This window comes from Drepanopeziza brunnea, assembly GCF_022702325.1.
Source record: "Drepanopeziza brunnea f. sp. 'multigermtubi' strain 214-2 chromosome Unknown ctg5, whole genome shotgun sequence".
NCBI lineage: Eukaryota > Fungi > Ascomycota > Leotiomycetes > Helotiales > Drepanopezizaceae > Drepanopeziza > Drepanopeziza brunnea.
In genome coordinates, this window is record NW_027094068.1 from 2493105 (window position 1) to 2518058 (window position 24954).

General features: G+C 52.0%; 6 protein-coding genes across 6 annotated transcripts; 4 read left to right on the plus strand and 2 right to left on the minus strand.

Moving 5' to 3' along the window:
- Positions 1 to 1168: 1168 nt before the first annotated feature.
- On the plus strand, positions 1169 to 2261 carry L3040_004022 (uncharacterized protein; the record flags this gene model as incomplete). Its single annotated transcript, XM_007294171.1, has 3 exons — positions 1169 to 1360; positions 1426 to 1499; positions 1592 to 2261. 3 exons carry the CDS (start codon positions 1169 to 1171, stop codon positions 2259 to 2261), a joined length of 936 nt encoding a protein of 311 aa, XP_007294233.1.
- A 1712-nt stretch (positions 2262 to 3973) lies between these two features.
- Positions 3974 to 12752, plus strand: L3040_004023 (uncharacterized protein; the record flags this gene model as incomplete). Its single annotated transcript, XM_066156639.1, has 2 exons — positions 3974 to 4049; positions 4573 to 12752. The coding sequence occupies 2 exons, from the start codon at positions 3974 to 3976 to the stop codon at positions 12750 to 12752; spliced, it is 8256 nt and encodes a 2751-aa protein (XP_066012214.1).
- Positions 12753 to 14193: 1441 nt separating this feature from the next.
- L3040_004024 (uncharacterized protein) lies at positions 14194 to 15814 on the minus strand (the record flags this gene model as incomplete). Its single annotated transcript, XM_066156640.1, has 2 exons — positions 14194 to 15271; positions 15372 to 15814. 2 exons carry the CDS (start codon positions 15812 to 15814, stop codon positions 14194 to 14196), a joined length of 1521 nt encoding a protein of 506 aa, XP_066012215.1.
- Positions 15815 to 17087: 1273 nt separating this feature from the next.
- Positions 17088 to 18219, plus strand: L3040_004025 (uncharacterized protein; the record flags this gene model as incomplete). Its single annotated transcript, XM_007294175.2, has 2 exons — positions 17088 to 17131; positions 17259 to 18219. 2 exons carry the CDS (start codon positions 17088 to 17090, stop codon positions 18217 to 18219), a joined length of 1005 nt encoding a protein of 334 aa, XP_007294237.2.
- A 725-nt stretch (positions 18220 to 18944) lies between these two features.
- L3040_004026 (uncharacterized protein) lies at positions 18945 to 20887 on the minus strand (the record flags this gene model as incomplete). The annotated part of the gene is made up of 2 exons (XM_007294176.2): positions 18945 to 19913; positions 20039 to 20887. The coding sequence occupies 2 exons, from the start codon at positions 20885 to 20887 to the stop codon at positions 18945 to 18947; spliced, it is 1818 nt and encodes a 605-aa protein (XP_007294238.2).
- A 301-nt stretch (positions 20888 to 21188) lies between these two features.
- L3040_004027 (uncharacterized protein) lies at positions 21189 to 22303 on the plus strand (the record flags this gene model as incomplete). The annotated part of the gene is made up of 5 exons (XM_007294177.2): positions 21189 to 21285; positions 21333 to 21532; positions 21585 to 21811; positions 21862 to 22168; positions 22214 to 22303. 5 exons carry the CDS (start codon positions 21189 to 21191, stop codon positions 22301 to 22303), a joined length of 921 nt encoding a protein of 306 aa, XP_007294239.1.
- Between the last annotated feature and the right edge of the window lie 2651 nt (positions 22304 to 24954).

Below are 24954 nucleotides of genomic sequence, written 5' to 3' on the forward strand. Positions count from 1 at the left end.
CAGCAGTTGTAAGATTGTTACTGTATCATACGGCTGGCTAGAGATCGATCATCGTGTTTCTAACTCCGGCTCTGGGATCACCGCTCTTCTCTACAAACACGCCTATATCCACATCCACATCCACATCCACATCCACGTGGCCTCTCGCAACTAAAGAAGAAAAAGAACAAGATGAAAATAGAAATTCACCATCCCGCAGGTCGATCCGAAGGTGCATCCCAGAAGCTCATCGCCCCGTCCCAGCGGGTAGACCCTGCACGTCCCTACAATCCTTTTGACTTTTCCCCAAGTCGCACGCTCCACCCACCCACCCACGCACGCCCGCATGGCTGTCCGCCCAGGGTGCAGCGGAGCCAATCGCATCTTTTGCCTACAATACAAATCCCGTCCGTTTCCTCTCTCGACGCTCGCTACTCTCGCGAGCATTTCCCAACTCAGAAATAAACACTTCCCACTTTCCACTTCCCACTCTCCACTCTTCACCCTCCGCTCTCCACTCTCGCGCTCCTACTCCCCTCCTACACCTGTACAGTGCGGAATCAAAGCATAGACACTCCTGTTCCATAGCCCCCCAAAGCCAGAAGCCAAAGCGAACATTCCAGCTGTGGACCTGCGCCTACTGCCTACTACTACAGTACTAGCTAGCTACCCAGCTACCCAGCTACCCAGCTACCCAGCTACCCAGCTCCCCAGCTACTCAGCAGCCTTGACCTGACCTGACCTGACCTGACCTGACCTGAATAGCCTTGCATCCACCCAGCACTGACCCGGGCACCTTTGCGAATCCATGGACGCCAGGTAGGGATGAGACGGACGCGTCGACAAATCCGTATAAGTATCATGGCTTCCTCTCTTGTGCGGAGGTAGCTCCAGACGGAGACTGTTTCACCCCGGATAAGCTTGCAACCTTGATCATTGGCGGTACTCTGCTTGTTAACCCCTCTGTCCCATTATTGATCTTCTAGCGATTCTATTATTGAACAGCATTCCATAAAGGGGCGAAGACATCCCGCTTACATTACACACTTACCTCTTGTTGTATCGAGAAGGATAATAACAACCGACAAGACCACAACACACAAGCACAGGGCCTACTGACCTCTCCTTCACAAACCCCACCACAAGGGATCAGTTCGGGATATATAGTTGGGACATAGAAGATACCGACATGACCTCCTCGCGCCGACCACAGCACGACCGGCCCAGCAGTGGCGAGATATCCTCCCTGGCCAACACCAACTGCTCCAAAGGACATCTTCACCCATCCTGGAACACGACGGGCGTATTACGGATCGCAAAATGCGAGTCGGTGTGCGGTTTCTGCCAGAAAGAGACAAAGACGGCGGCCAACCTGAGAAAAGTCAGTCAATACCTACCCTGCCTCAACGTCAAATCGAGAGGGGGCAAGTCAGCTGACCAGAGTAGCACGTGGCGATACACATCAAAAACGAGGGCTTGAATCTGGCCATTGCGGAGGGCAGTAGTGGGAGGGGTAGATTGTAAGTGCTCTCGGATGCCGTCGTCACACCATGTTGACGCTCAACATGGGGCGAGTGGGAGAGCCGTCAAAAGTGCTAACCAACATCAACAGAGAAATGCCCCCAGCGCAACCCCAGATGCAGGATCGCAACCGCTCTTCCTCCTCGCAATTGTCCGCCCGGACCGACGACTCCGAACCCATGGATGCCGAAACATCCTACCAACGGACCTTTGGGCACCAGACGGCCGACTCCTTCTCCCCGTCCGCGGTACTCATGTCCATGGCCTCACACTCACAGCCCCACCCATCCTACACGCTATCAGCTTCCGCCTCGCCCTCCCCCTACCCGAACTACACCACCAGCCACGCGGCCAGCTACACGCCCTCCCCCTTCCGTGGCCCCGTGTCGTCCAGCAGCGGCAGCACCAGCACCGCCGCCCCCCTCGCCCGGGCTCACTCCCACTCGCCGGATCCCTTCCGCGCGCTGCGCGAGCATAACATCGGCACCAAGTACGCTTGGACGGTGATCCCGGCGGCCGAGGGCTTCCAGATCCTGGACCTGTGCAAGCAGCTCAGCGTGGCGCGGGCCGGCGACGGCGCCGCGGTGCCGTGCTACAACCGCGAGACGATCTTTGACGAGGAGTGGCAGGCCCACATGAAGGACGTGCACGGCGTCTTCCTGCTGTGGCCCCAGACGTGGATGCGGCGGATCGAGGTGCTAGATCTGGACGCCTTCGGGGGCGACATTGGGGCTTGTAATGACGTTATCATGGATGTTTGAGGGGGGGACTAGGATCTGAGATGAAATTTACGCTGTGACGAGTATTGGCTTGTTCTGTTCTGTCCTTGTGTGAGCAGGCAGGCAGGTCGAAGGTCGATGGGGATTGGATGGAAAGAAAGCAAGAAAGAAAGAAAGAAAGAGAGATACACACGAGATGGATTATGCCGTTTTAGCGAGCGTGGATCTGGAGTTTAGTTGGGCTCTTGTGGTGTCTTTTTTTTTTTTTTTTTTTTGCTTCTTCTTTTCTTCTTTTTGCTTCTGGGGTTCGGGGTTCGGGGTTTAGGGGTCTAGGGGTCTGGGGTCTGGGGTCCGGGTCTGGGTTTGGGGTCCGGGTCTGGGGTTGAAGCATGGTGTTTGGGAGGGTGTTCAAGGCGCGGCCTGCATTTGCATTTGCATCGCATTGTAAGGGGAGAAAAATGCTGGACCGCGGGGGAGGGATGGTCTAGGAGGCATATTTGATTGAGCGCTTTTTCTTTTTTTTGGCTGGCTGGCTGGAGGAGGGTGTTTGCTAGAATAGCATCAGCATCAGCATCAGCATCAGCGTCAGCAACAGCATCAGCATCAGCATCAGCATCAGCATCAGCATGGGTATGAACATGAGCATGAGCATGAGCATGAGCATTAGCATTAGCATTAGCATCAGCATCAGCATCAGCATCAGCATCAGCATCAGCATGAGCATATTGCTAGGCATTTATACCATACCATAGAAGAAATGATCTGTCTTCCTTTCTGTTTAGACATCTACCTATCTATCTATCTATCTATCTATCTATCTCTCTAAGTGTTTCCATCTTACTCTTTACGATCATGATGGATGGAGAGAGAGAGAGAGAGAGAGAGGGGAGAGATGGGATCAACGAGGAAGCTGTAGCTTGAGAGCTGTACATCGAGAGAGCTGTAGCTTGTAAACGGGCGCTCGATGTACAATTTCCTTTCCCCTACATCCATCGATTCTCGTTTCCGACTCGCGGTCATTCAAGTCGACGTCGCCGTCGTCATCGTCGTCGTCAGGAAAGCAGATTGATGATCGCTGGTGGGGGCGGGGTGGATTGGGGATCGGGATCGGGATCGGGATAGGGATAGGATGGACGACTGTTGCGATGGCGATTGATGAACTTGTGAAGTTGTGAAGGGGTCTCGCGGAAGTGATTCAGGTGAATGCATACTGGCTGAGCTGGGAAAGAGGATAGTTTATGTATCATTTTCCACGGTCACGAATCGATGCGCTGAGGGTAACGTGATGGGCGAGCTGTATCATGGCCCCCCCTACGGTACTTCTCGTCCCCAGCACGCATCCATTTTCGCATTCACTTTCGCACTCACTCGCTCACCTTTCCCCGATTCGCTTCGATTCGATTCGATTCAATTCAATTCAATTTCCAACATTTCGAACCTGAAAGAAACGCCAACAGAGAGAAGCCCCCACTCCAGTAGCGCACGCCGACACCCCATTGGCCAGGCCACCCAAGCGAGAGAGCGGGGCCCGCCCTCTCTCTCCCACGAACCCCGCGGGTTCCCCACCACTCAACCCCTCCGACCCCCCCCCCTCAAAAAAAAAGAACAAAAAAAAATTAAGGTCACGCCTTTCGCCTGTCTAACAACAAAAACACAAAAACAACCAACACAACCAACACCACCGCACCGGAACGCCCCCAGCCCCAACCCCGCGCGGAAGGAAAGCCCAGAATGAGCGCGCGTCAATGGGCACCATGGCTGAGCATCGAGATCGAGATGATGGCGTGATGAGCGGCGTGTGGGGTGTGCTGCGCAACGCGGCAGATGAAGGTGAGTGTGGTGCTTTTTGGGAGGGGGGGGGGTACATTCTTTTTATTTTTTTATTTTTTTTTTAGGTTGGGGGGTTTGGGACCTCGCGGTGCTCTTCTTTTCCTGGATCACGGGGAAGAGGGAAAGAGAGAGAGAGAGAGAGTGAGAGAAAGGCAAAAGTCCCGATTGGGAGGCGTTTCTTCGGACGCGCGAGACTTGGGTGGAATGCCCGCCCTGGGCTGGCAGTGCTGTGCAAGTGCAAGTGCTGTACAGGCAAGCAGGCAAGCAAGTGCCGCCCTCCTGGCTGGTCGGGTGGTCGAGTGGTCGAGTGCGAGGGTGCCAATGTCCTTTGCTTTTCCTGGTGCGGGGTCCCTGGATGGCACGTGATGCGGTGATACGATCGCACTGGGGCAGCTTTGAGCCTCATCCAATCCTTCCCAAGCGGTTCTTTTACCTTGTCTTGCCAGCCGTTTCCTTGGGTCGTGCGTGAGAGAATTCAAAGTGAAGGCAAAAGCTTTACAAGCTAGCGCACCGAGACTGACAGCTCCTCCTTCTCACCAACCAGGTATCTCCATATCAGAACTCTTTGAGCAGCTGGGCGACGCTATCAAGAATGACGAGGGCGCCAAAACTGAGATATGGGCGGGTTTGGTCACGAGACACGATGTGATCGAGGTCGGTAAGCAGTTGCCTCTGAATCAGTCGCCGCTGAGGCTGGTGGCGGTGGAATTTCTGCTGGAGTATGGGTTAGGCGGAACGAAGATACGGCTGCAGGGGGAGAAGGTGCCGGCTGAGGAGCAGGTGCCGGTTGAGGAGCATGTACTACCAGTCAAGGGGAATGCACCTGCGGAGGTGAATGCGCCTGTGGAGGAGAATGCGCCCGGGGAGGAGAAGGAAGCTGCCGAGGAGAACGAGACTATCCAAGAAAGTGTCGCTGCTGCTGCCCAGGAACAAGTCACGTCGACGAACAACGAGTGCGGAGACGTGCCTGAACAGCAACTGGTCACTTCAATCGAGTCGGACATACCACAAGAAACTGCAGAGAGCCAGACACCTCGAGACACGCAGACCTTGAGATCACGGCAGGTACGCAGACAGCCGCAGACGTCGCCCGGTGCTACCCCAAAGCGCAGAGGACGACCTCCCCGACGAAGTATCTACGATCAGCTTGTCCAGCAGGGAGAGAAAGAGCTCGCACCAGCTTCTACTCCTCTGCCTCACGACTATGTAGCAGGAGACCCGGGAGTCTACATCGACCCACCCGGATCAGAGCTCCCGGCTGAAGCTCGGAAGAGTGGCGAAGGCTCATGTATCGCCGTCTTCAAGTCTGCAGCTCTGAAGGACCCCCAACGTCTAGAGAATGGGAAGGGCTCATGGAAATCACACATCATGTTGGCTGTTGCCAAGGCAAAGCTGGCTCTCGAGGACAAGGTCGCTGCGAATTACACCGCGGCCGGCCGGCTCAAAAAGCCTGGAAGACCAAGAAACGATGCTACGCAAAAGCGCAAGAGAAATCATCGTGGTGACCCTGGCGAAGATGGTGAGCTGTCAGATAAGGAACAAGATCCGAAAGAGAATTCTGGGAAGCCCCCAGCCGGACCACCTCCCTCACCGGAGACCGCACATGCCGTCGCAGAAGAACATGGCAACCAGCTCGCGTCAGAGATTCCGCCCCCATCACCTGCTCTCGAGATGCCTGGCCCCAAGAAGCGCCAGAAGGGAGCCAATGGACAACCATCAGTCCGCCGGGCCCCTGTGCCGGCTAGTTCTAATCCTTGGGACTTGCCTACAACTCGGAACAAGGGGGAGAACGACAAGTCAGTGGAGGTAGACGAGCACGACGCCATGCTGAGAGGGCAAAGTTATCCATATGGCGCACAAGCCATGCAAGAAGCAACCGCTGCTGCAGCTCCTATCATATTACCGCAGCCGGAAACGCAGATCCATGGACCTCCTGCATCAGCCTCGCGACCTGTCAATCCAAATGATACCTCCGTATCGTCTTCCCAGCCAGATGCGAATCAGACCTCCGGCCATCCATTCCGTTCTGAGTCGCCAGCCGGGAGCTACAGAAGCATCTACGGCTCCCAGGAGCCACAAAGCCCTGTAATGTCCGCACTTGGGATGGGTCCCAGACGCCCGAGTTTCCCCACATCCTTTTTCCAACGCTCCCAAACGCCGTCGGCTCTCCAACCCTTCCCGTCAACAGATTCTCCTGCCAACCCCCTTAGTATGTATGGGGCTGGAAACTTCTCGGCCCTGTCTGGTTTTGGTAGAATACAAATCGGAACCATGCAGGCCCTTACAGGCGCCAAGCCAACTGGCTTCCTCTCGCCCTCTGTATTTCCAAACACCTCGTCGACCGCTTTACCCGGCAATGCGCAGCATCATGATGAGCCGCAGACGACGCCATCGGGATATACAAACCAGTCTGTTCCGCCTCGACCAATATCGCCATCTACGGACTCGGCGACAACTGAAGTGCTTCCCACTCAAAAGCCGATTGCCCAAACACTCTCCTCCAATGAGTCTCAGATTTCCGGTCCTTCTAAGGAAATTTCTGGTCTTCCACAACCCGCAGATACTTCAGTTCCATCGGTGCCTGAAGCTCGTGGCGGTCTACGAGGCAATGGTCGTGGTCGCGGTAAGACTCGGGGTGGAGGTCAGCGCAGAGGTCGTAGTGGGAAGTTGAGCAAAGAGCAGCCCGGTGAACATGCCTCTTCACAGCCAACTCAAACTCCTTCTGGTTCCATGCAGGATGCCACTACTACTGAAACGTCCCCGCTTCCGACTTCGGATAGCATCATTGAACCACACAATTCTCTGGGGGGAGCTCGTGGTAAAGGTAGAGCTAGAGGTCGCGGTGCCGCCCGAGGAAGAGCTCGCGGAGGGTCTCGAGGTGGATCGAGCGTTCCAAGCATGAGCTTGAATGATCCGCCACCGCCGCTGGGTACCGTTACAGCTGACGAGCAACCTTCAGCGGCTCTGGAAATCCCACAGGCTCTCTTGACCAATGTACCAACGGTTGCTAAGCAATTGCCAGGTACTACAGTACTTGGTATCCAAGCGGCATCTCCTATGCTCGAGGAGTCTGCTGGAATTGCTCCGGATGATGCTGAGCCTCATGATCGCTCCGTCCGTCCACAAAACAAGGTACCAACAACCTACAATACCGAGGTTCTTACTGGCACAACGGTCCACACCCCACACAGAGATATAAAGGATGCTAAAAAAGCCACCAAGAAGCCGCGTGTGCAAACTCAAGCATCACTTGGGGTCCAGCAATTTTCAGAACCAGCTGATACATCGACTGCTACTGAATCTAACGTTCCTACGGCTACAGACACGTCGATTGCAGTAGAAAGTCGGGCCGGACCTCAGTCACTACCCAAACCTCCCCAAGAACAAGAATCAACAGCTGGTGGCCCGACGACGGTTGCCCCTTTTATTCCTCAGGTCAATAACACGCTGAGTCAAGTGGTTAATCCCACGGCTGTACCTGTTGTACTCAAGGGGTCATTTGGAACTCCTGAGACTGCCGCATCCCATCACCCAGCAGCGGCTGGGCAATCGGCCGATATCTCAATGATCGAATCCTCTACCATCCTTCCCGTTACAAATACACCGACCTTTGTGGTAAATGTTGAAGCTCTATCGCCCGTGCAGTCAGATGAAGCTGCTCTCCAGCGCCGTCAAGGACTGGACGAATCAGCTGACGTCTTGAGGGTCGAAAATCCTGTTCATCCCCTCGAGACAGACACATTGGATTCATCAGACACTCAAATTGGATCTCGGGCGCCAATGCAGACTGATGGTTCTGTTGTGCAGCCAGCAAATCTGGTGGCAATTGAGAATGGAATTCCGCAGGCACCTGCAATTCAAGCCGAACAAGCTCCGGTCGACCCCGACAAATCTAAGAAGAGAAAGCTTTCGGAAGTGGCAGATGACAACTCCACTCAAGAGCCCCCTCAGAAGAAACCTGTCTCGAAGATAGCATTGAGGAAAATCGAGACGGCTAAACTGCAAGCCGACATCTCGGAGGCCGAGGCTGTCGAAATACGAAACTGCACAGCTCGATTTTCATGCTCGTACGAGGAAAAGATCGGCAATCTGCTCCTCTCAAACGATCAGAAGATAGTGGAATTCTTCTCTTTGGATCAGCACCCCCCGCAAATGTCTATTTTGAGTCTGCGAGTCTCTAAACTCATCGGGAACCCAGTCGTTTCCATGAAGGGATCATACCCCATGGGCCTTCACCTCAAGGTTCTGCGCGATGATAAGACTGATGTCACACACCGTTTCATTTTCGCCGCGACAGAAGCAGGAAACACCGCAGCAGCCAACATGCGATGTGCGATTACTGGAGCCATTGTGTTACTGACCATGGAAGGCGGCGACTACGAAACCATCCAGGAAACAAAGATTGCAGGCGAAAAGCCATTTCAATGCCATCTATGCAAAGGCAGATTCAAGAATCCCAATGGCTTGGAATACCACCTCAACAAGGCACGGTCGTCATGCAACCCCAACTTCGTTGAGGATCGGGATCTGGACAAGAGATCTCTCCGGCACTTGAATTCGGGAAAGCCGCGAACCACAAAAAAGAAGAAGACAGTGCAGTGGAAGCCTGCTGAGGACGAAGAGGACGACCTTGGTATCGATCTCATTGATAACGCCGAGGAGAAAGCCAGCAGTGGCGATGAGTCCATTGTAGAGTGGTGGGAGAAGAACAACACGGCGGCGCTTGATACACCACAGAACGCTCGGAACGCCCGGAGACCGGGCAAGAGATACATGGCTCTGAATCGGGAGGGTGATATCGCAAGCGAGATCACCAGCGAACTTCCGGAAATCGGTCTTGTTGAAAACGGACCGCTGCCTGATAATTTTATCAAGCTGGATCTGGTCACTGCGTCCGGTGTGGCAGAAGCCATGTCATGCAATGAGTTAAACGAGGCATGGTACCAAGAGGTTGTCGTTTCTCTGGTCAAAAACCACGGAAACGTCTTCGCTGCCGATCGGAGCGTCTGGTTCGCCAGTGTAGCTGTCTGGTTGAAGCAGCACCCGGTCACAAATGTCCTTCCCGAGTCCAAGTTCTGCGCCAAGGCCATCGATGATCTCGTTCAGGCCAAGAGCCTCAATCGACTGAATTTCTCCTACACCAGCCGCAGGAGCAGAGTTGCCACTCGAGGAATAATCACATGTCCAAGCCTTGATGTGGATAATGCGCGAGTCGATCATTTAAAGACCGTGATCCAGGTCTACGACCCACAATTCTATGTCCCGTCACAGTTTGCGCCTTCACAGCCGATACTCGACAAATTGCAAATTGTTGCTGCCCGGGCTCTCCCCCGTCTTCCTGTTGTGGAAACAATCGTCGACGAAGAATCGGAGCCGTCCCCTGATCTACAGGCCGGTGTTAGTGATGACTTCCTCGTTGACGATGAAGAAAGCTCCGCAGAGGACGAGTTCGTGATAGACGACAACGAGGAGGCAGAAGAGGACGAACCCGATTTCGACGAGGACGTCGAGGAAGACCTTGACATGGGAACTTCTAGCAAGAAGCGACGTCGTCGGTCCTCCAAGTCCCCGGGTCCATTCACGAGGAAGCGGGATCCCAACCACAATGCCAAGATCGCAGCTGGCGTGCGTCGCAGAATGGCGGCCATCAGATCAGGTGCTCAGCCGAGTCCGTATCCCTGGAACATCAAGCGGGCTTCTCTCACGAAAGAAGAGAAGGACAGACGTGCGGCTGAGGACAAGAAGTTCTTCAAAGAGAGAGCTGCGTATCGTGCTGTGCAGCAACAGTGTTGGGGCAACACTCCTGCTTTCATGCCAAACACCACTACTGGTGCTTGGGATCAAGGAGGCCCTCCTTCGAAACCCGAGAAGCCTGCCGGGATGTCGAAGAGAACTCGTCATGCTAGACGTCCCCACCTCCCAGAGCCAGTTACATTCATGCAAGCAATGGATGGATCTTGGTCAGTTCGGCCATTTGGTCATGGAGTAAATCCAGTGTATGGTCGCCCAGCTCGCCGAGCCGCAGGAAGCCTGGGATACGAGGCTTACCGCAAGAAAAGAGAGGATGGGCATCGTCCGCTAATCGAACCTCCTGTATCCAACAGAGTGCATCTCCCTCAACCTCCATCGAAGAGATTGATGGACGCAATCAAGAAGGGAGCTCCCTTGGACCCAGAGACTGGCCTACCAAAGCGGAAGCCACGAGGTGGTCAGAGACGTAATAGCCAAAGAGCCACGTCAACTCCATACTCCGACTACGAATTTGATGATTACTGGGATGAAGATAGCGAGGACTTCGAAGTACCTCCTGCAAAGCGCCAGAGGACTGTCGACGCCTCGCCTGGAAAATTGACGGAGCAGCCTCGCGCTGAGCATTCAAGGGGTGTTGAATTAATATCGCCTGGGCCCGACAATCTGTTAGATGTCCGAGTCCCATCAGTGCGACTCTCAAGAGCTACCGGCAAGCCTGTGCGTATGTACAATCGTCACTTTCCCAAGCAAGTCTTTGTACAGGAGCTCGATGCGATCAATGATGCCTTCGAGCCGAAGGGGTCGAGATTTGTGCATAGAAATGGATCGAAGCGCCTCAAGGGCTTGAGCGAGGTGGATATCTTAAATTTTTATGAGCCAAAGAAGTTGGGTCATAAGGATGCCATGAATCCTGGTCTGAATACGATGCCAGCCGGCTTTGGACTTTCTGGGTCAGAACGCAACAAAGCTGGGGGATATCCGTCGAAGTTTGAGTTCATGGCATTTGTCGAACCAGATATCGTTGCAGAAGGCAAGGACCCGTTTGTCGGATCGTGGACAGTGGATCGCATGGATACCAGCAATTCGAAGGATTACACTGTCCGATGGGACGATATAACAAGCTTTACACTTGAGGATCTCCCATACGATAAGCTAGAGGGCGATGATTCAGAGAGACTCGAATGGACCTACGAAAAAGAAAAAGAAGAAGTGGAAGTGGAAGTGGCCAAAGCAAAAGTCAAGCGCAAGCGTACGGTGAAACCTTCGACTTTTCCCACTGCTTCTTCCAAACAAAAGCAAGACGAGAAATATAATTTCACTCGAATTCAGACCGCCCTGCCTTCGGATCTTTCGGATATCTTGGACCCTGCGATTGCTTCACGAGTCTTTGGTGTCGAGATTGGAACCCCCAACGAGGTGACCGTCAAGAAGTCCCGAAATCTGGGCAGCAATGTCTTACTCTCGGAGCTCGAGAATCGCTTCATTGTCACCGTGACGGTCATCCGCACATTGACTGGCGGTCTCGATGCCCAAATTGACTGGGTACTGGTCGCGGAGATGTTTTCTCAATACTCGCTAAATTTCCTCGCCAAGACCTGGAAAAACCTCCTTGCCGTAAAGAAGCCGGCCATCAAGGAGCTGGAAGAGGAGTTCCGAAAAGTCTTCCTGGAAGCTTATCAGAGTGGCGAGATTCCGCCTCTCAATTTCAACAAGTTGACCGAGTATCCATGGAGCACACTTATCGACTGGGTCATGGAGAACGTGGAGAGCTCGCTCAGCAACAAGAAGATTCCTCTCCCTGGCACGAAAGCAGAACTTGACTCCACCTACGAGGTCGTGGCTTTCAAGGAGAACGAGAAGGAAATTCGAGCCCCCTGGAGAGAATACTTCTACCACCCTTCCATGGCAGTCTACAAGCGGTTCGAAGGCGCAGCTTCCGAGGCCTTAACCGTACCCGTCGGCAGCAAATCACGCATCAAGGACGAAATCGACCACCCGGCCGTCATCCGATCCTGGATCCGCGCCGCCGCAGCAACTCCCGACGCCCAATTCGACGCGGCCGTTGCCAAATCAAAGATGGACTCGTTCCGCCCCACCGACGTTAGGGACGCCATCAACGAATGCGTGGACAACAAATGTATCACGCGCCGCAGGGTAACGAAACCTGTCAACGGCAAAACATTTTCCATCCCCGATACCTGGACCACCAAGTTCCGCCGCCATATCAAGGATCCACAGTTCGTCGAGGCAGTCATGTTCAAGCGCTGGATGGACGCGCAGTTCCGCAGCGGCGTGCAGTGTATCAAGGGCGACTACTTTGCCAACGAAGGCGCACTCATGGTCCTCACTTCCCTGCAAGCCCATGGCCGCCTCTCGTTCGTCGGCGTCAACGTGCCGAAGAATCGCTTCGGACTCGGCGACGGCGGCTACGAGACGAAGAAGATCCCCAAGGAGGCTTTCATCTGGGACATTGACATCTACCCCACGGAATCATACGTCTTCGACGACGAGAACCCCGTGCTGCAGCGCTTCGGGGAGGTGGGCCCTCCGCGCGGTGGCAACAGCGGGGAGATTCCCATCTGGTTCAGCATCAAGGAAGAGGTGGTGCCGGAGATGTGGAACCGCATCTTCGCGGGGGTGGCGCAGGTCGTAGCGCTGAGAGCGGGTATTGGGCTCGAGGGCCTGAAGAGCTCGTTCAAGGAGGCTCTGGAGGATTGGGAATGGAAGCTGATTTGTCAGTGGGGGGTTGCGATGGGGGTCTTTGTGGAGGTTGGTGGAGGAGAGGAGACGGGGGCCGTGGAGGGGTACTCGGCCGGCGAATGGTGGTGGGCTGTTGTCGGTGCGGGGTGTGCGGATATGCTGCAGAGACAGGCGCCGGAACTGGCCGAGCCTGCTCCTACTCCCCAGGGGGGTCAGAATCAGAGGGAAGACGTGGCGATGGGCGGTGTATGATGAGATTTGGCGCGGGGTGGGAGGGGACAAAACAGGTTGGGAAAATTGGAGGTTTTTTTTGCGTGAGCTTGGCATTCGCGTTGGCGTTGAAGTGAGCGTTGCATTTTTGGCGTTCGTTTTGAGGTGACATGCATGCTCTTTACATATGGGAGAGAGAGAGAGAGAGGGAGGATCACAGCACTCATCTCATCTCTCATCTCATCTCATCGTATCATACCTTTGCCTTTTTTTCCCTTCTCGACGACGAATCAAAACACAGAGTCTAGATCCCTGTTTGTATACCAGTAGTAGATTAGATTAGATCTTATCGATCAAATGTATAATACATCCATCCACACCTATATGCTTAACTTAGGTCTGATAGTCAGTCAGTACGCCGACTGACTGATTGTGAAGCTGCTCGGCGAGCTCTCTCTTTCTCTCTCGCTCGGGGGTTTGGCATAAAGGAACTGACTCACTTGATAACATGACGAAGCGATGGAACTATGGTTTTGATACTTATATTATTTAAAATATAGGCTTAATCTGATCTGATCTAAGTAACTAACTTTTCAACTATCTATCTAACTATCTATCTATCTATCTATCTATCTATCCATCTATCTATCCATCTATCTATCTATCTATCTATCTATCTATCTATCTATCTATCCATCTATCTATCTATCCATTCAACTATCTATCTATCCATCTCTATATCCCCACCCAAGAAAACGAAAGCGAACCAGGTATGTATGTCACCAACCAACCAACCAACCAACCAACCAACAACTCACAGGCTAGCAACCGCTCAACTACCTAACATGCGACTACGTACCCCGTCTGTATCATCTCCGTCTCTCCGTCTCTACCGCGCTAGATTTGAATCTCAATCTGAATCTGAATCTGTATCTGAATCTGAAATTTTCAATCATTTTTTTCGCTTTTGTAAAGTTGTGGGTTTTACAGTTCTTACACTCTACTTCTTATAGCATTTTCGTATCTCTTCGAGTCGCGATGTTATATTACATTACATTACATTACATTACATTACATTACATTACATTACATTACATTACATTACATTACATTACATTACATTACATTACATTACATTACATTACATTACATTATATTACACTACACTACATACAACTCCAAGAATTACGATTTATGATTTCTCTTTATCATTATTTTTTAGTAAATATCCAGCTTCGTCTTTTCCTTTATTCGTTCCTTCGTTCCTGTCGATCGTGATGATACAGATGATACAGATTACTTTAATTTAGTAATCAACGCTGGAGAACAAAAAAAAAAAAACGCCATGCTGGTAGATACGTAGGTACGCTTCTCGCATCCTAGATCTGACTCCCGACTCCGAGTTCCCATTCCGGTATATTATCAATTAAACCTCCCTCTGCCCTCCCTTTCCCCCCCCCCCCCCGACGACTCACCCCCTCGCCTACCAAACCCCCCGACTAACTCCCCTCAAATCATCCACGTTCAACACATCAACGCCCTCCCTAACCAACACATCCCAGACGTGATTCCGCAGTCCCATAGGCCAGCTAGGCGTATCCCAATAGCGGACCTTCAAGCCGCGCCGGTGCGCGCCACGGACCTGGCCGCGGATGGTGGCGATCTGCTTGGGCGTGAGCCGCCCGCGCCACGTCCGGCCGACGGCGCGGGAGAAGGGGGCGGAGGCGTAGTAGCTGTTCAGCGGCGTGAAGGAGGAGGAGGGCGTGGTGCCCGTGTGGCCCTGGTCCTGGGGAGAGGAGGATGGATGTGAAGGGGGGGTGGCGGCGCAGGGGGGGTTGTCATGAGGAGGAGAGGGAGGAGAAGGAGAAGGAGGAAGAGGAGTTTCCCACATGATGTCGAGGGGCGCGTCGAAGAAGGCGTCGCGGTATGTCGAGTTTCGGGTTAGGAGGTCGAAAGGCGTGTTGCCTGTCCCGACTACGGTGACGGGTCGCGTGTGTAGCTCGCCGTCGGACACGAAGCTCAGCCAGCCGCGGTCGCGCAGCGGCTGCAGCTGGGCCAGCACTGCGGGCCAGGTCTCCGGGCCGGCGGTCTTGACGTCGATGAGTAGGGTCAGGGTCTGCGCCGGGTCGACGTCGAAGACGCCGTTCCGCCGGGTCCCGTTGTCGTTGTTATTAGAGGAGAAATCAGTGCCGGCGTTCTGGCCCTCCAAGATTTTGACGAGGGGGTCGATGTACAGGCTGGCGAAGGTGCGGTTGCGCGTCAGGGACGCCCGGTTGTGGCCGACGTACAGCTCGGGGGCGGCGTCGTCAAAGAGCCACACGTCAGCTTCGACGCTGGTGCAGCCGTTTCGGAGGGCCGAGAAGAGGGGGACCCGGCGCCAGTAGTCGTTGTGCGAGTGACAGGCGATGGGTTGGATGTCGCGCGTGAAATCCGTAGGGTACCAGGCGAGGCCGTCGGTCCCTGTACCGGGTGCGCCCCAGTTCCGTAACGTGTCGTCGAATTCTGGGTCCCAGAGGAGGGTTGTGAGGGTTAGGACGAGGTTGACGGCGAGCAAGACGGTACTGTTTTTTGTTTTTCTTTCGGTCAGCCGAGTCCATCTCAGATGCACTTTTCGCTTTCCACTTTCCACTTTCTTCTGGGTTGGGTTGGGAGAATACGCACAGAATCGCCAACCCGCTAATCCCGCCGAAAATGCAGTAATTGCACCAGGATATCCTCCGCTTAGGCGGTTTGTCTGCAGGGGAAGATGCGTATCCCTCGGTCGCGGTCGCAGTCGTGGTCGTGGAGAGTAGAGGAAGCCCGTCTTCGTCTTTATACGCCGCCACGCTTCCCCGTCCACTGCTCATACTCTCTAGACTTTCTTTCCTCCAATTCCTCACGGTCATTCTGCCCCACCAGCCCAGCTTCTTGCCTGTCCAATTCGTCGGCTGCCCTCCCTTGCCGCCCTGCAGAACGCCATCTTCTAAATCATAAGGCGGGCAGTGGTGGTCGTCGAAGCAGGACCTCGTCGGGGAGAGATCCGAGTACTGTCTATCGCAGGCTTGCGATTGGTGATGCGGTGATGTTTCGTCGACCTTGCTCCTCTCTCGGTGTTGATTTGCCATTTTGGCGAGGGCTTAATGCCGATAGAATGGAATGCAGTATCGAGCTGTCTCGGCAGTTGTCTTGTCTTATACGATTAGAAGTGTGTTCAAGACTTGGCCATACGGAAAATTGATTCTCAGGCTTAGTCTCAGACTTAGTCTCCGTCCAAGTCTGAATAAGTCAAGTTCGAGTTCAAGTTCAACTTTGAGCGTTTAAGCTCAAGTCTAACGCTTGCAAGTGGACATCCTCGCCTATATAGCGCAACGGCCAGTGAATCCGTTTTGCACGTTGCAGCACCGAGCCCTATGAGGGATTTTGCTCGGATGAGTCTGTCGGGGGGAGAGGTATTGAGTAATGTATCGTATGGTATCGTCTCGTCTCGTACGGCACAGTTGCACCTCTCGACTGTTGCAACCGGCGAGGTGGAATGGATTGGAATGTCACTGCGCTAGCTGTCTGGTTTGGCCTGGTTTGGCCTGATTTGGTTTCGTTTGGTTTGGTTTCAAAGCGGATGTCACTAGGAATGCGGCAGCACCTGTAGGATCCCGAGCACCGAAAGATCTGGTACGCATAGTGACAGCCTTTGCAGGAACGGTAGTCGATAGGTGAGGATATATGTGTATATATAGGTACATATACTTCTCAAGCCTCAAGCCTCAAGCCTTAAGCCAAGCACCAGCATAGGCAAAAGCGCACCCATCTATCCATCTCCATGACACCGTTGCAGTTCTCCTCTCTCGCTGGAGCCAGTGAGAGGCCGCGGATCTGGCACATTGGGCGGCCGTGGGCTTTGCGCACTGGTCTATCTCTTCGCTTGAGAGGACGGACAAGTTGGTGGACCGTGATAACCAGATCTCCAGGTCTAGAATTCGACGTGCGTCGAAGTGCGTCTGGACCAGCGGTCAATGGAACGTGCGAGGATGAGTAAATGGTGAGAAGCTTATTGCATGATCTCCGAAGCTTGAATTGACTGGGCTGGGCCAGGCACGGGAATTACCCGGTCGTGTGTCGATACATACAGCGTACGTTAGAGTAGGTATTCATATTAAATTTTTGGTTAATACAAAGGTAGTAAATACTCAACTCAAGCACCATGCATAACAAACAAGAAAATCGGACATGCGAACGAGGATCGTGATCCAGTCTGGCGGGCTGCGAATGCCGACCCAAGGCGGTCTGGTCTGCTCGATTCTGCCGCCTCACTACGAAACTTTTCTCTAACCACAACTCAAGGGTATCAATCCCGTCTCTATCGTCGCATCACATCCCAAACATCACACTTCACACGCAGCCATGCCGCACAAACACACCCGGAAAGGCGTTGTGGACAAGTCGACGTAAGAATATTCTCTCTGCCATGCCCTCCCCTGCCCTCCCCTGCCTCCCTTGAATTCCCAATGCGGCGCCCGTGAAGCTACTCCCAGCTTGCAAACCCCTACTCTGATCGCTGATACGATACAACAGAATTGACCTCCCCCCCTCCGTTACTGCAAAACCCCTATCGACCGCCAAAGGATCCGCGACCAACGGCATCTTCACAACCGATCTCGCAACCACCAAACGCGCCAACAAAAAGCGCAAGCGCAAAGACACCGACGATGACACGCCCAAGGCTTTCGCGCGCCTCATGGCCTTTGCCCAGGGCAAGAAACTGCCCAAGGGCCTCGACGACGGGGTAAAAGAGACAAAAGCCGAGAAGAAGCGCAAACGCGCCGCCGAGAGCGGAGCCGCGAACCCAGGCGAGGACCAGGTCGCGGAGAAGGTCGCGGAGAAGGCGGACGTGATGACGATCCGCCCGGGAGAGAAGATGTCGGAATTCTCGGCCAGGGTGGACGCCGCGCTTCCGGTGAGCGGGCTCATCAACAAGAGTGTGCGGTCGGGCAAGGACCCGCTGGGCTTGAAGGTCGGCCGGACCAAGACGGAGAGGCGCATGCATCGCATGTACGACGAGTGGCGGGCCGAGGAAGCGCGGATCCAGGAGCGGCGGCAGGCAGCGCGCGAGCTGGCTGAAGAGGAAGAGGAGGATTCCGATGGGCAGGTGAGGTGGAAGGCGGAGATGGGCGCGATGGGTGAGGGGACGGGGAAGACGAGGAGCGGGAAGAATAAGAAGAAGAAGAAGGGGAAGAAGATTGGGGAGGTGGACGATGGGGAGGATGATCCGTGGGCGAAAGTGGGTAGGGATAGAGGGGAGGGCAAGGTCGCATTTGGAGATGTGGCGCAGGCGCCGCCGGTGTTTACGAAGGCTCCCGGGGAGAAATTCAAGGTGCGTGGGGCGAGAGTCGAGGTCGAGGATGTGCCCAAGGCCAGTGGGAGTCTTAGGAGGAGAGAGGAGCTAGGGACTGTACGGAGGGAGGTTGTAGAAGGGTATAGGCGAATGATGGCTGCTGGCAAGGAAAAGCCCACGCCTGATGCCGAGGAGGCGTAGGCCCATCATTGTGTAAGTTGATGTTAAAGTCTGGGGTAGAACGAACCATCCGCGAGCCTGGTTCTGTGCAGCACTAGCTCTATGGGACTGTCATCATGCTGAATAACAACTACAACAACGACAACGACAACGACCTTCCCACAACTCCTTTCGTGCTTGGCCTTTCCTCTCTTATGGTCCCCGTCGTCTACTTTCCTCTCTCCCCTCTTCCCCCCTCCACCCCGTCTTCCACCCTTTCCACCCCACTCGCCCCGCTGCGCTAGTATACAAGGTATTGCGTGCAACGGTACTGTGCTGTAGGAATTGGAAAGGGAATAGTAGCAGCGGGGGCAGGTGGGGGGGTCTCTCGGCTTGGGGTGGCTCTCTATGTTGAATTTGGAGGACTCTGCATCGTAGGGTAAGTGCGGCGACTTGGTCCTTGGGCGGTAAGGGTGTGAGTTGCTTGCAGGATGCTGGGGTAGGGGTTGGGAGGATCTTCCGATATTTTCTTGGGTTAGCCGAAGCAATAAAGTTGAAGGGGAAGAGGCTTATGTTGGGGATGAACAGAGGAGATGCTGATGACACTGAGCCAGCTATACCATGACATGAGAAGTAAACAAATGGTAACAACACATGACCTTCTTCGTCAGTCACCCTTCGCATTTCACGTCATAACGTTTCGAGATGACTGCTCATATAAAAACATGGCAGTTGGGTATATCATTCCCCTGGGTATCTGTCATAATTCATGAATCGCTTTGCGCCTCACACATCGCAATTCTGTCTCCCAGCAGCTGCAAATCCATCTTCGACCCCCCGACATGTGCAAGAGCTTCGGGACTTGGTTTCAAGGCCTTCAACCCCTTCTCCTGAGCCGCCTTTAAAGGACCTAGATAAATCTCCTCAACGACGGTCATCATGCCCGCTGGGACCAGATGCGAATAATTCTTTCCGCCAATAAAGTAGAGAAAATTTACTACAGCCATATGAAATGGGAAAGATTGCTCCAGCTCTTGCAGTAGTTCCTTTTCAGGCGCATCGGCTAGTGGTGACGTATCCGGAAATAGATATGGCTTGGCAGCTGCGAGTGCAACAGTAGTCGAGAAAACGTTTTCTGACTTCCTGCTATTCGCCGTAATGAGCTCTTCTTTCAACCAAGACACCGCTGATCCTTTCAAGGACTCGTACGGACAGTGCTCCAACGTATCACAGATAAACGTTAAACGCAAACGATCAACAGGGTGCGCATGCAGAATTGAAGACGTAAGAACGTGAGCAGCATATCTTTGAGTTGGGGAGGGAGTGTTAGCGGAGAGTAAGGATATGGACTGAAGGTGCTGAAGGAATTCCTCGTCTTCAAGCGGGCCAGAGACGAAATTGTTGTTGTGTTCAAGCCAGAGCCCAAGAGCCAGAACAGCATCAATAACTCCTGCATCTTCACTTCCAATACCAGCGGGTCCATTGGTTCCTATGAATTTCTGGACAAGCTTGGCGTGATCGGGAAAAATTGCGAGTTTTGGAAGTTGTATTTTGGACTCGAAGAGAATTGAGGAGAAGACGAATGATGTTATTAGGAATAGGGCGCCTGCTAGGGATAGTGGTATTTCCCCTGGTGACGAAGGAAACTCGGTTTCTTCGGCAGGGTTTAGGTCAGTCTTGTAAATGGCATCAAAGAGAGTCGCGAAATCTGAGAGTCCCAGATCCCGCGATAAAGCCTGATATGTGTCAGAAATATACGGCCAACAATGGGACCAAAGTCGTGGATCATGGACTGAAACAGATGCAAAGTAGGATGAAATGCATCCATTTCAGTCCATGGCTTCCCAAGCACAACACTTACTACTATCTGCCCAACAATGGTAGACCTGATCTCAAGCGCGGGCTCATCTTTAAAGGACTGGCCCAAACTCTTTCTATTCGGAACTACCATTCGAGGGGCGAATTGTTCTTGTAGCCTGGCTGCCCAGTCCAAGGTGTTCGAATTGATGTATTCCTCCAGTAAATGTGTAACAAACGACTGCAGCAGCTTCTCTTGTATCGCTGCCTCTTCTGGGTCCTCATCTTGAGCCTCCGGGTCTGGTGCAGACGTGGCCGCTGACGAGCTATTCAATACTGTGGTTATGGCCAAACTTGACTTTCGACCCGGCAGAGATGGACGCTTTTTCCCCGATACGGTATGCACGAAGGAAATAACGGCAAGGGTCGCTTGGTCTGAGGGGCGGAATGCAGATAGGATTGCCATCAAGGATGTCGAGAGAAATCGTGATGGGTGTTTCGTCTTGATTCGAGGATGGAGTGTAGCGAGGAGACCGACGAGGATACAGAATTTTTGAATAGAAGATGGCTCCGGCGTCGCGTCCTTTTGGTCTTCTTCATCCCCGTCATTCTCTTCCCTAGGCTCCTGTTCAAGCTCCAGAAGTTGCAAAGCCTCTGTGACCTTCAAAACCACCTCGCGAGGATTCCCCAGTCTCGCGATCGTATCTAGACATTTCTCGGATCCTGAAAGAGGAAGTAGAATTTGGATGAGATCCCAGCCGATGCTCTGCGTCAATTCTGCGTCCTGGAGGAAGTTGTTTAGTGTTGGCAAAATCTCTGGGGACATGTGGGTTTCGAGGATGGTCAGATATGTGACAGGGTCTGTTGCCGGTGGTAGACTCTCCGTAATGGCGGTAATGGTATAGTCGGCCATGGTGATCTGTGACTGGGGAAGCAAGTTGGTCATGAGCTGAAGTTGGAGTTAAGGCTGAGGCTGAAGTCACAGTTGAGATGGAGGTTGAGATAAGGCTGAATAATATATCGAAGCTACTTGACCCCGCCATAGTTGTGTGGTCCGTGCGCATATAAAGTCGGCTCGCTTCGCAACACAACTGTTGTTGTCTTTCGCTTCCATTCTAAGTCACCTGGTCGTTGCTGAAGAAATTTGTTGTTTCTCTCAATCTCTGGTATGATTAGCAAGGTTCTTGCGCGTAAACAGAACCACTCGTTCTGCGATGCATTCTCTGAATAGGCAAAGACGCAACCTCTTCAGCGTGACTACTGGATCTTTCAAGGTAGCTTCTCTGGCTATCCCAAGTTGCCATCATATTCGTGAGTAGGCTTACCCTAATGTACATTAATTCCTGACAGAATCCAAGATTCTCTTCGTGGAACAACATCAGCTCAAGCTTCGTCACCTCTTCCCACTAGGCAACCCATAGCAGCTTCTGAGAACTATAAACGCACAATGGCAACCTTCCAAGAACCTACGAGGGGTGATGCGCAAGCTCTCTTCGAAGGCGTCGAGGAGAAATTTCCTAACAAAACAGTTGGCGACGACATATGGTATCTGGTAGTTGTAGGTTGGCAGATATCTTCTTTGGGGATCTATGAATACTGATATCTGCCAGCTTTCTGCTCTCGTGGGAGTCGAGCCTGAGCATGCTGCCCACTTATATACCTACCTCATTAAGAAACCTCAATTCTCTACATCTGAATCACGCCAGGCTCTCGTAAGACGTCTCCGTGAAGTTCTGGTCAAAAATGTCTCAGTCCAAGGAGTCTGCAAGCCTTTGGAAGCTCTGTTTGCGATTGGGAAGATTGAGAGACCTGAGGACAAGGACTACACATTTTCGAGGTATGGTTCCATTATTGTAAAGCCATGTTAGGCTGCTGAGGTTTTAATAGAGAGAACTGGCAAGCGGGGCCCGACAACTTAGCGCGGGGAGAGAAGTGGTTGAAAACTATCTACCAGGGAAACCTATCCACCTCCACAGATCCATTCAAAGCGCACAAGGACTTTGACTTCATCTCTCGCCAAATAACATACGGCTTCTATCTTTCTGACCATAGCATCCTTGGGCCGATCGAAACCGAGTTGGTTACCCTGGCGGGCATCATGATTCAAAATCTCCCCCTGGAGACGGGTTGGCATTTGCGTGGGACAAGAAGAGTTGGTGTTAGTATGGATGATGTGGAGACTATACAGCAATGCGTGAGTTGTGCTTTCGGAATCTCGGAGTCAGCTAACGGATACCAGATCGAGATGGTGGCGAATTATGGAGGCGCCCGGATGCACAAGGTTCCTAGAGTGAAGGACATTGAACATGAAGTCAAGAGCAATGATTAGATCATTTGACTGTCCTCATACCTTCGTGATATTGGGTCCGAATACACTGCCAGCAGCAGCATGCAAATTTTCTCTTCCTTGTTCTCTTCCACCCGAGGCTGTTAGTCTGCATTGCTGCAACACCCCCAAACCTCATTAAAAATTCAATCATTACACGCGTTCCATTCGATGACCTCTCAGAGAATTTCTGGGCCTTTATCTGGCTGGCTGATTGAAACTTTCTAGATCCCTTTGAACGGATTTTTGGTCAATTGTACTTGCCCTAGGGAGATACTTCGCCACTAAAACCATCTCGTTGGCAAGCGAGAGAGTTCTTGTAGCCCCTTCCTAACCTCCAAGACCCACCGGAATGTGCACTTCTCTGTAAGAAAACCTTCTTCCAATCCTACTCTGTCATCACCGCGCCATTAAACGTCGGTTACCTTAAATTTAATTCGAAAGAATTGACCGACTGCTGTAGCGAGTCGGCACCACCAAGGCGCTATGCTTGGTTTGAACAGCATCATAAGCACTCTCGATCCTAGCCCAATTCATAATTGGCCCATATTCTGCTTTTGCGTGGTAAAATTCACGACGCAGCAGCCAGATGATGAAGTCCGGACCTTTTTGCAAGATTACTTACGGCGTGGAGCGATGATGACACCATGGAAGCGCTGATGATGATCGTGCTCCCAATTGAGGTCATGTATTACCTGCATCTGCCCTTGCATATGAGAGGCGAGACTGGAGATTCAGACGAGAGTATAAAGGACAAATGGGTGATAATCAATTATAGGTATACTCAAGAAGCGGAGAATCAGGAAGAGGCTGCAGTGGAAGAAGCAGATATTGCCCATCAGCAGGCTCAAGATGCGGCGGATCAAGACGAGGCTGCAGATGTTCAAGAATAATTTGCAAAGAAGTGGCAGAGGCTGCTGCCCAGGTGAGACGGAAGAGCTGCTAATAGACCCGCTGAGGATGCTGAAATGCAAGAGGCGGTGCTTTGATTAGAATTGAGGATTCTCGTTCGGGCTCGTGAACATGGGCACTCACGCATTTGTGGGAGTAGTTCGCCTTGGCTTGATGTTTGTGCAGTTCTGAATCTTCCAAAGACTGATTCAATTAGCGAATAGAGAGACGCCAGCCGCCAAACTCAGCGTCCTAGATATTATCAAAGCCTCGATAGTGGTCCTAAACTTATGCGGAATGACTATAAATATCGCAGCGCACTTCAAGGGTACCTAGAGACACAAGTGATGACTATCTCCCGAATCTTCAAGCTCTCTACGTAGCCTGCAACCTGTTGTCGCGGGCCGATAAGCGCGGTATGGGTGAATTACCACTTACCCTGCCAAGGTTCATACCTGCATAAGAGCCGACTAAGATCCTATCTTCTAAATATATGTATCGTGGTTCCTAATCTATTTTTTGGCCCTGGCCTCCTGGTCTATTTTAAGCCTTGTATCAAGCCTTGTGTCAGTAAACAGGAAAAAGAGCAAAGGACACTATACGTCATCATTATCACTAGCTCACACCTTTGAACTAGGTACTGGTATATAGTCTTCCCCCCCTCCATAGTTAACAAACATCTGCTTCTTCCCCCTCCTGCTCCTACTACTTTTCTGTATCAGGCCCTATTATCACGTGTCTTTGCTCTATCAAGCACGTGGCTAAGTTATGTGCATACGTTTATACAGACGAGTAGTTGGTTCTTCCTTGAATTAATATCATCATCATACACATATAATACAATATTACGACGAATAAACGTCACTTCTTTCTCTTTTCCTTTTTTCACTTTCGATTCTATCATGATTATAATCTTACACATCTTTTATGCGCAATTAAATATATGCTAGAGCTTTTCCTTTTATATGTATTTGAAAACTTACGCAAAGAATCGAATCGAAGGTTATCTTCATACGCCTTCAATTCGCTTTTTTACGTAGGTCATTGAATATATATAAAAGAAAGAGCTTTTATATATACTTGATTGCGAATCAAGGGATGTATAAGAATATAATCATGATAGAATCGGAAGTGAAAGGGAAAAGAGAAAGAAGTGACGTTTACTCGTCGTAATGTAATATATATATATATATATATATAATAGTGATGTTAATTCAAAGAGGAACCAACTGTTCGTTTATATAAGCGTATGCACATGACCTAGCCACGTGCGTTTTAGAGCAGAAGCACGTAATAGTAGGGCCTGATACAAGGCTCGATATAGGGCTGAAAATAAACCAGGAGGTCAGGGCCGAAATAGTCGTAGATCAGGAACGCCAACTCCACCACGATATCGTTAAGGTTATCAATGTAGCTAAGCATGCATCCAGACCCGAGGCGTGAAATGTAAAATACGGATTTACCGGGCTTCAACCTTGTGCTCTCGGCTATTTTCAAGCAACACCATAATGGCACTTTGGACATTGAATATACTCGATCGAATATACGTAGTAGAAAGGATCATATCCTCGCGCGTTACCTATGCATTTTGGAAGATGGAAGCGGGGATCTGTAACCAAGTCGAGGATCAGATAGATACTCGTCCCCGCTCGCTTGGTAAAGCCGGATTTTATTTGACTTCTTGGATTTGCTATTACCTGGGTTAGTTAAAGTAATACCATGATCGAGTTTTAAGAATTCCTAGCCCGGGGTTTTGGGGGGAT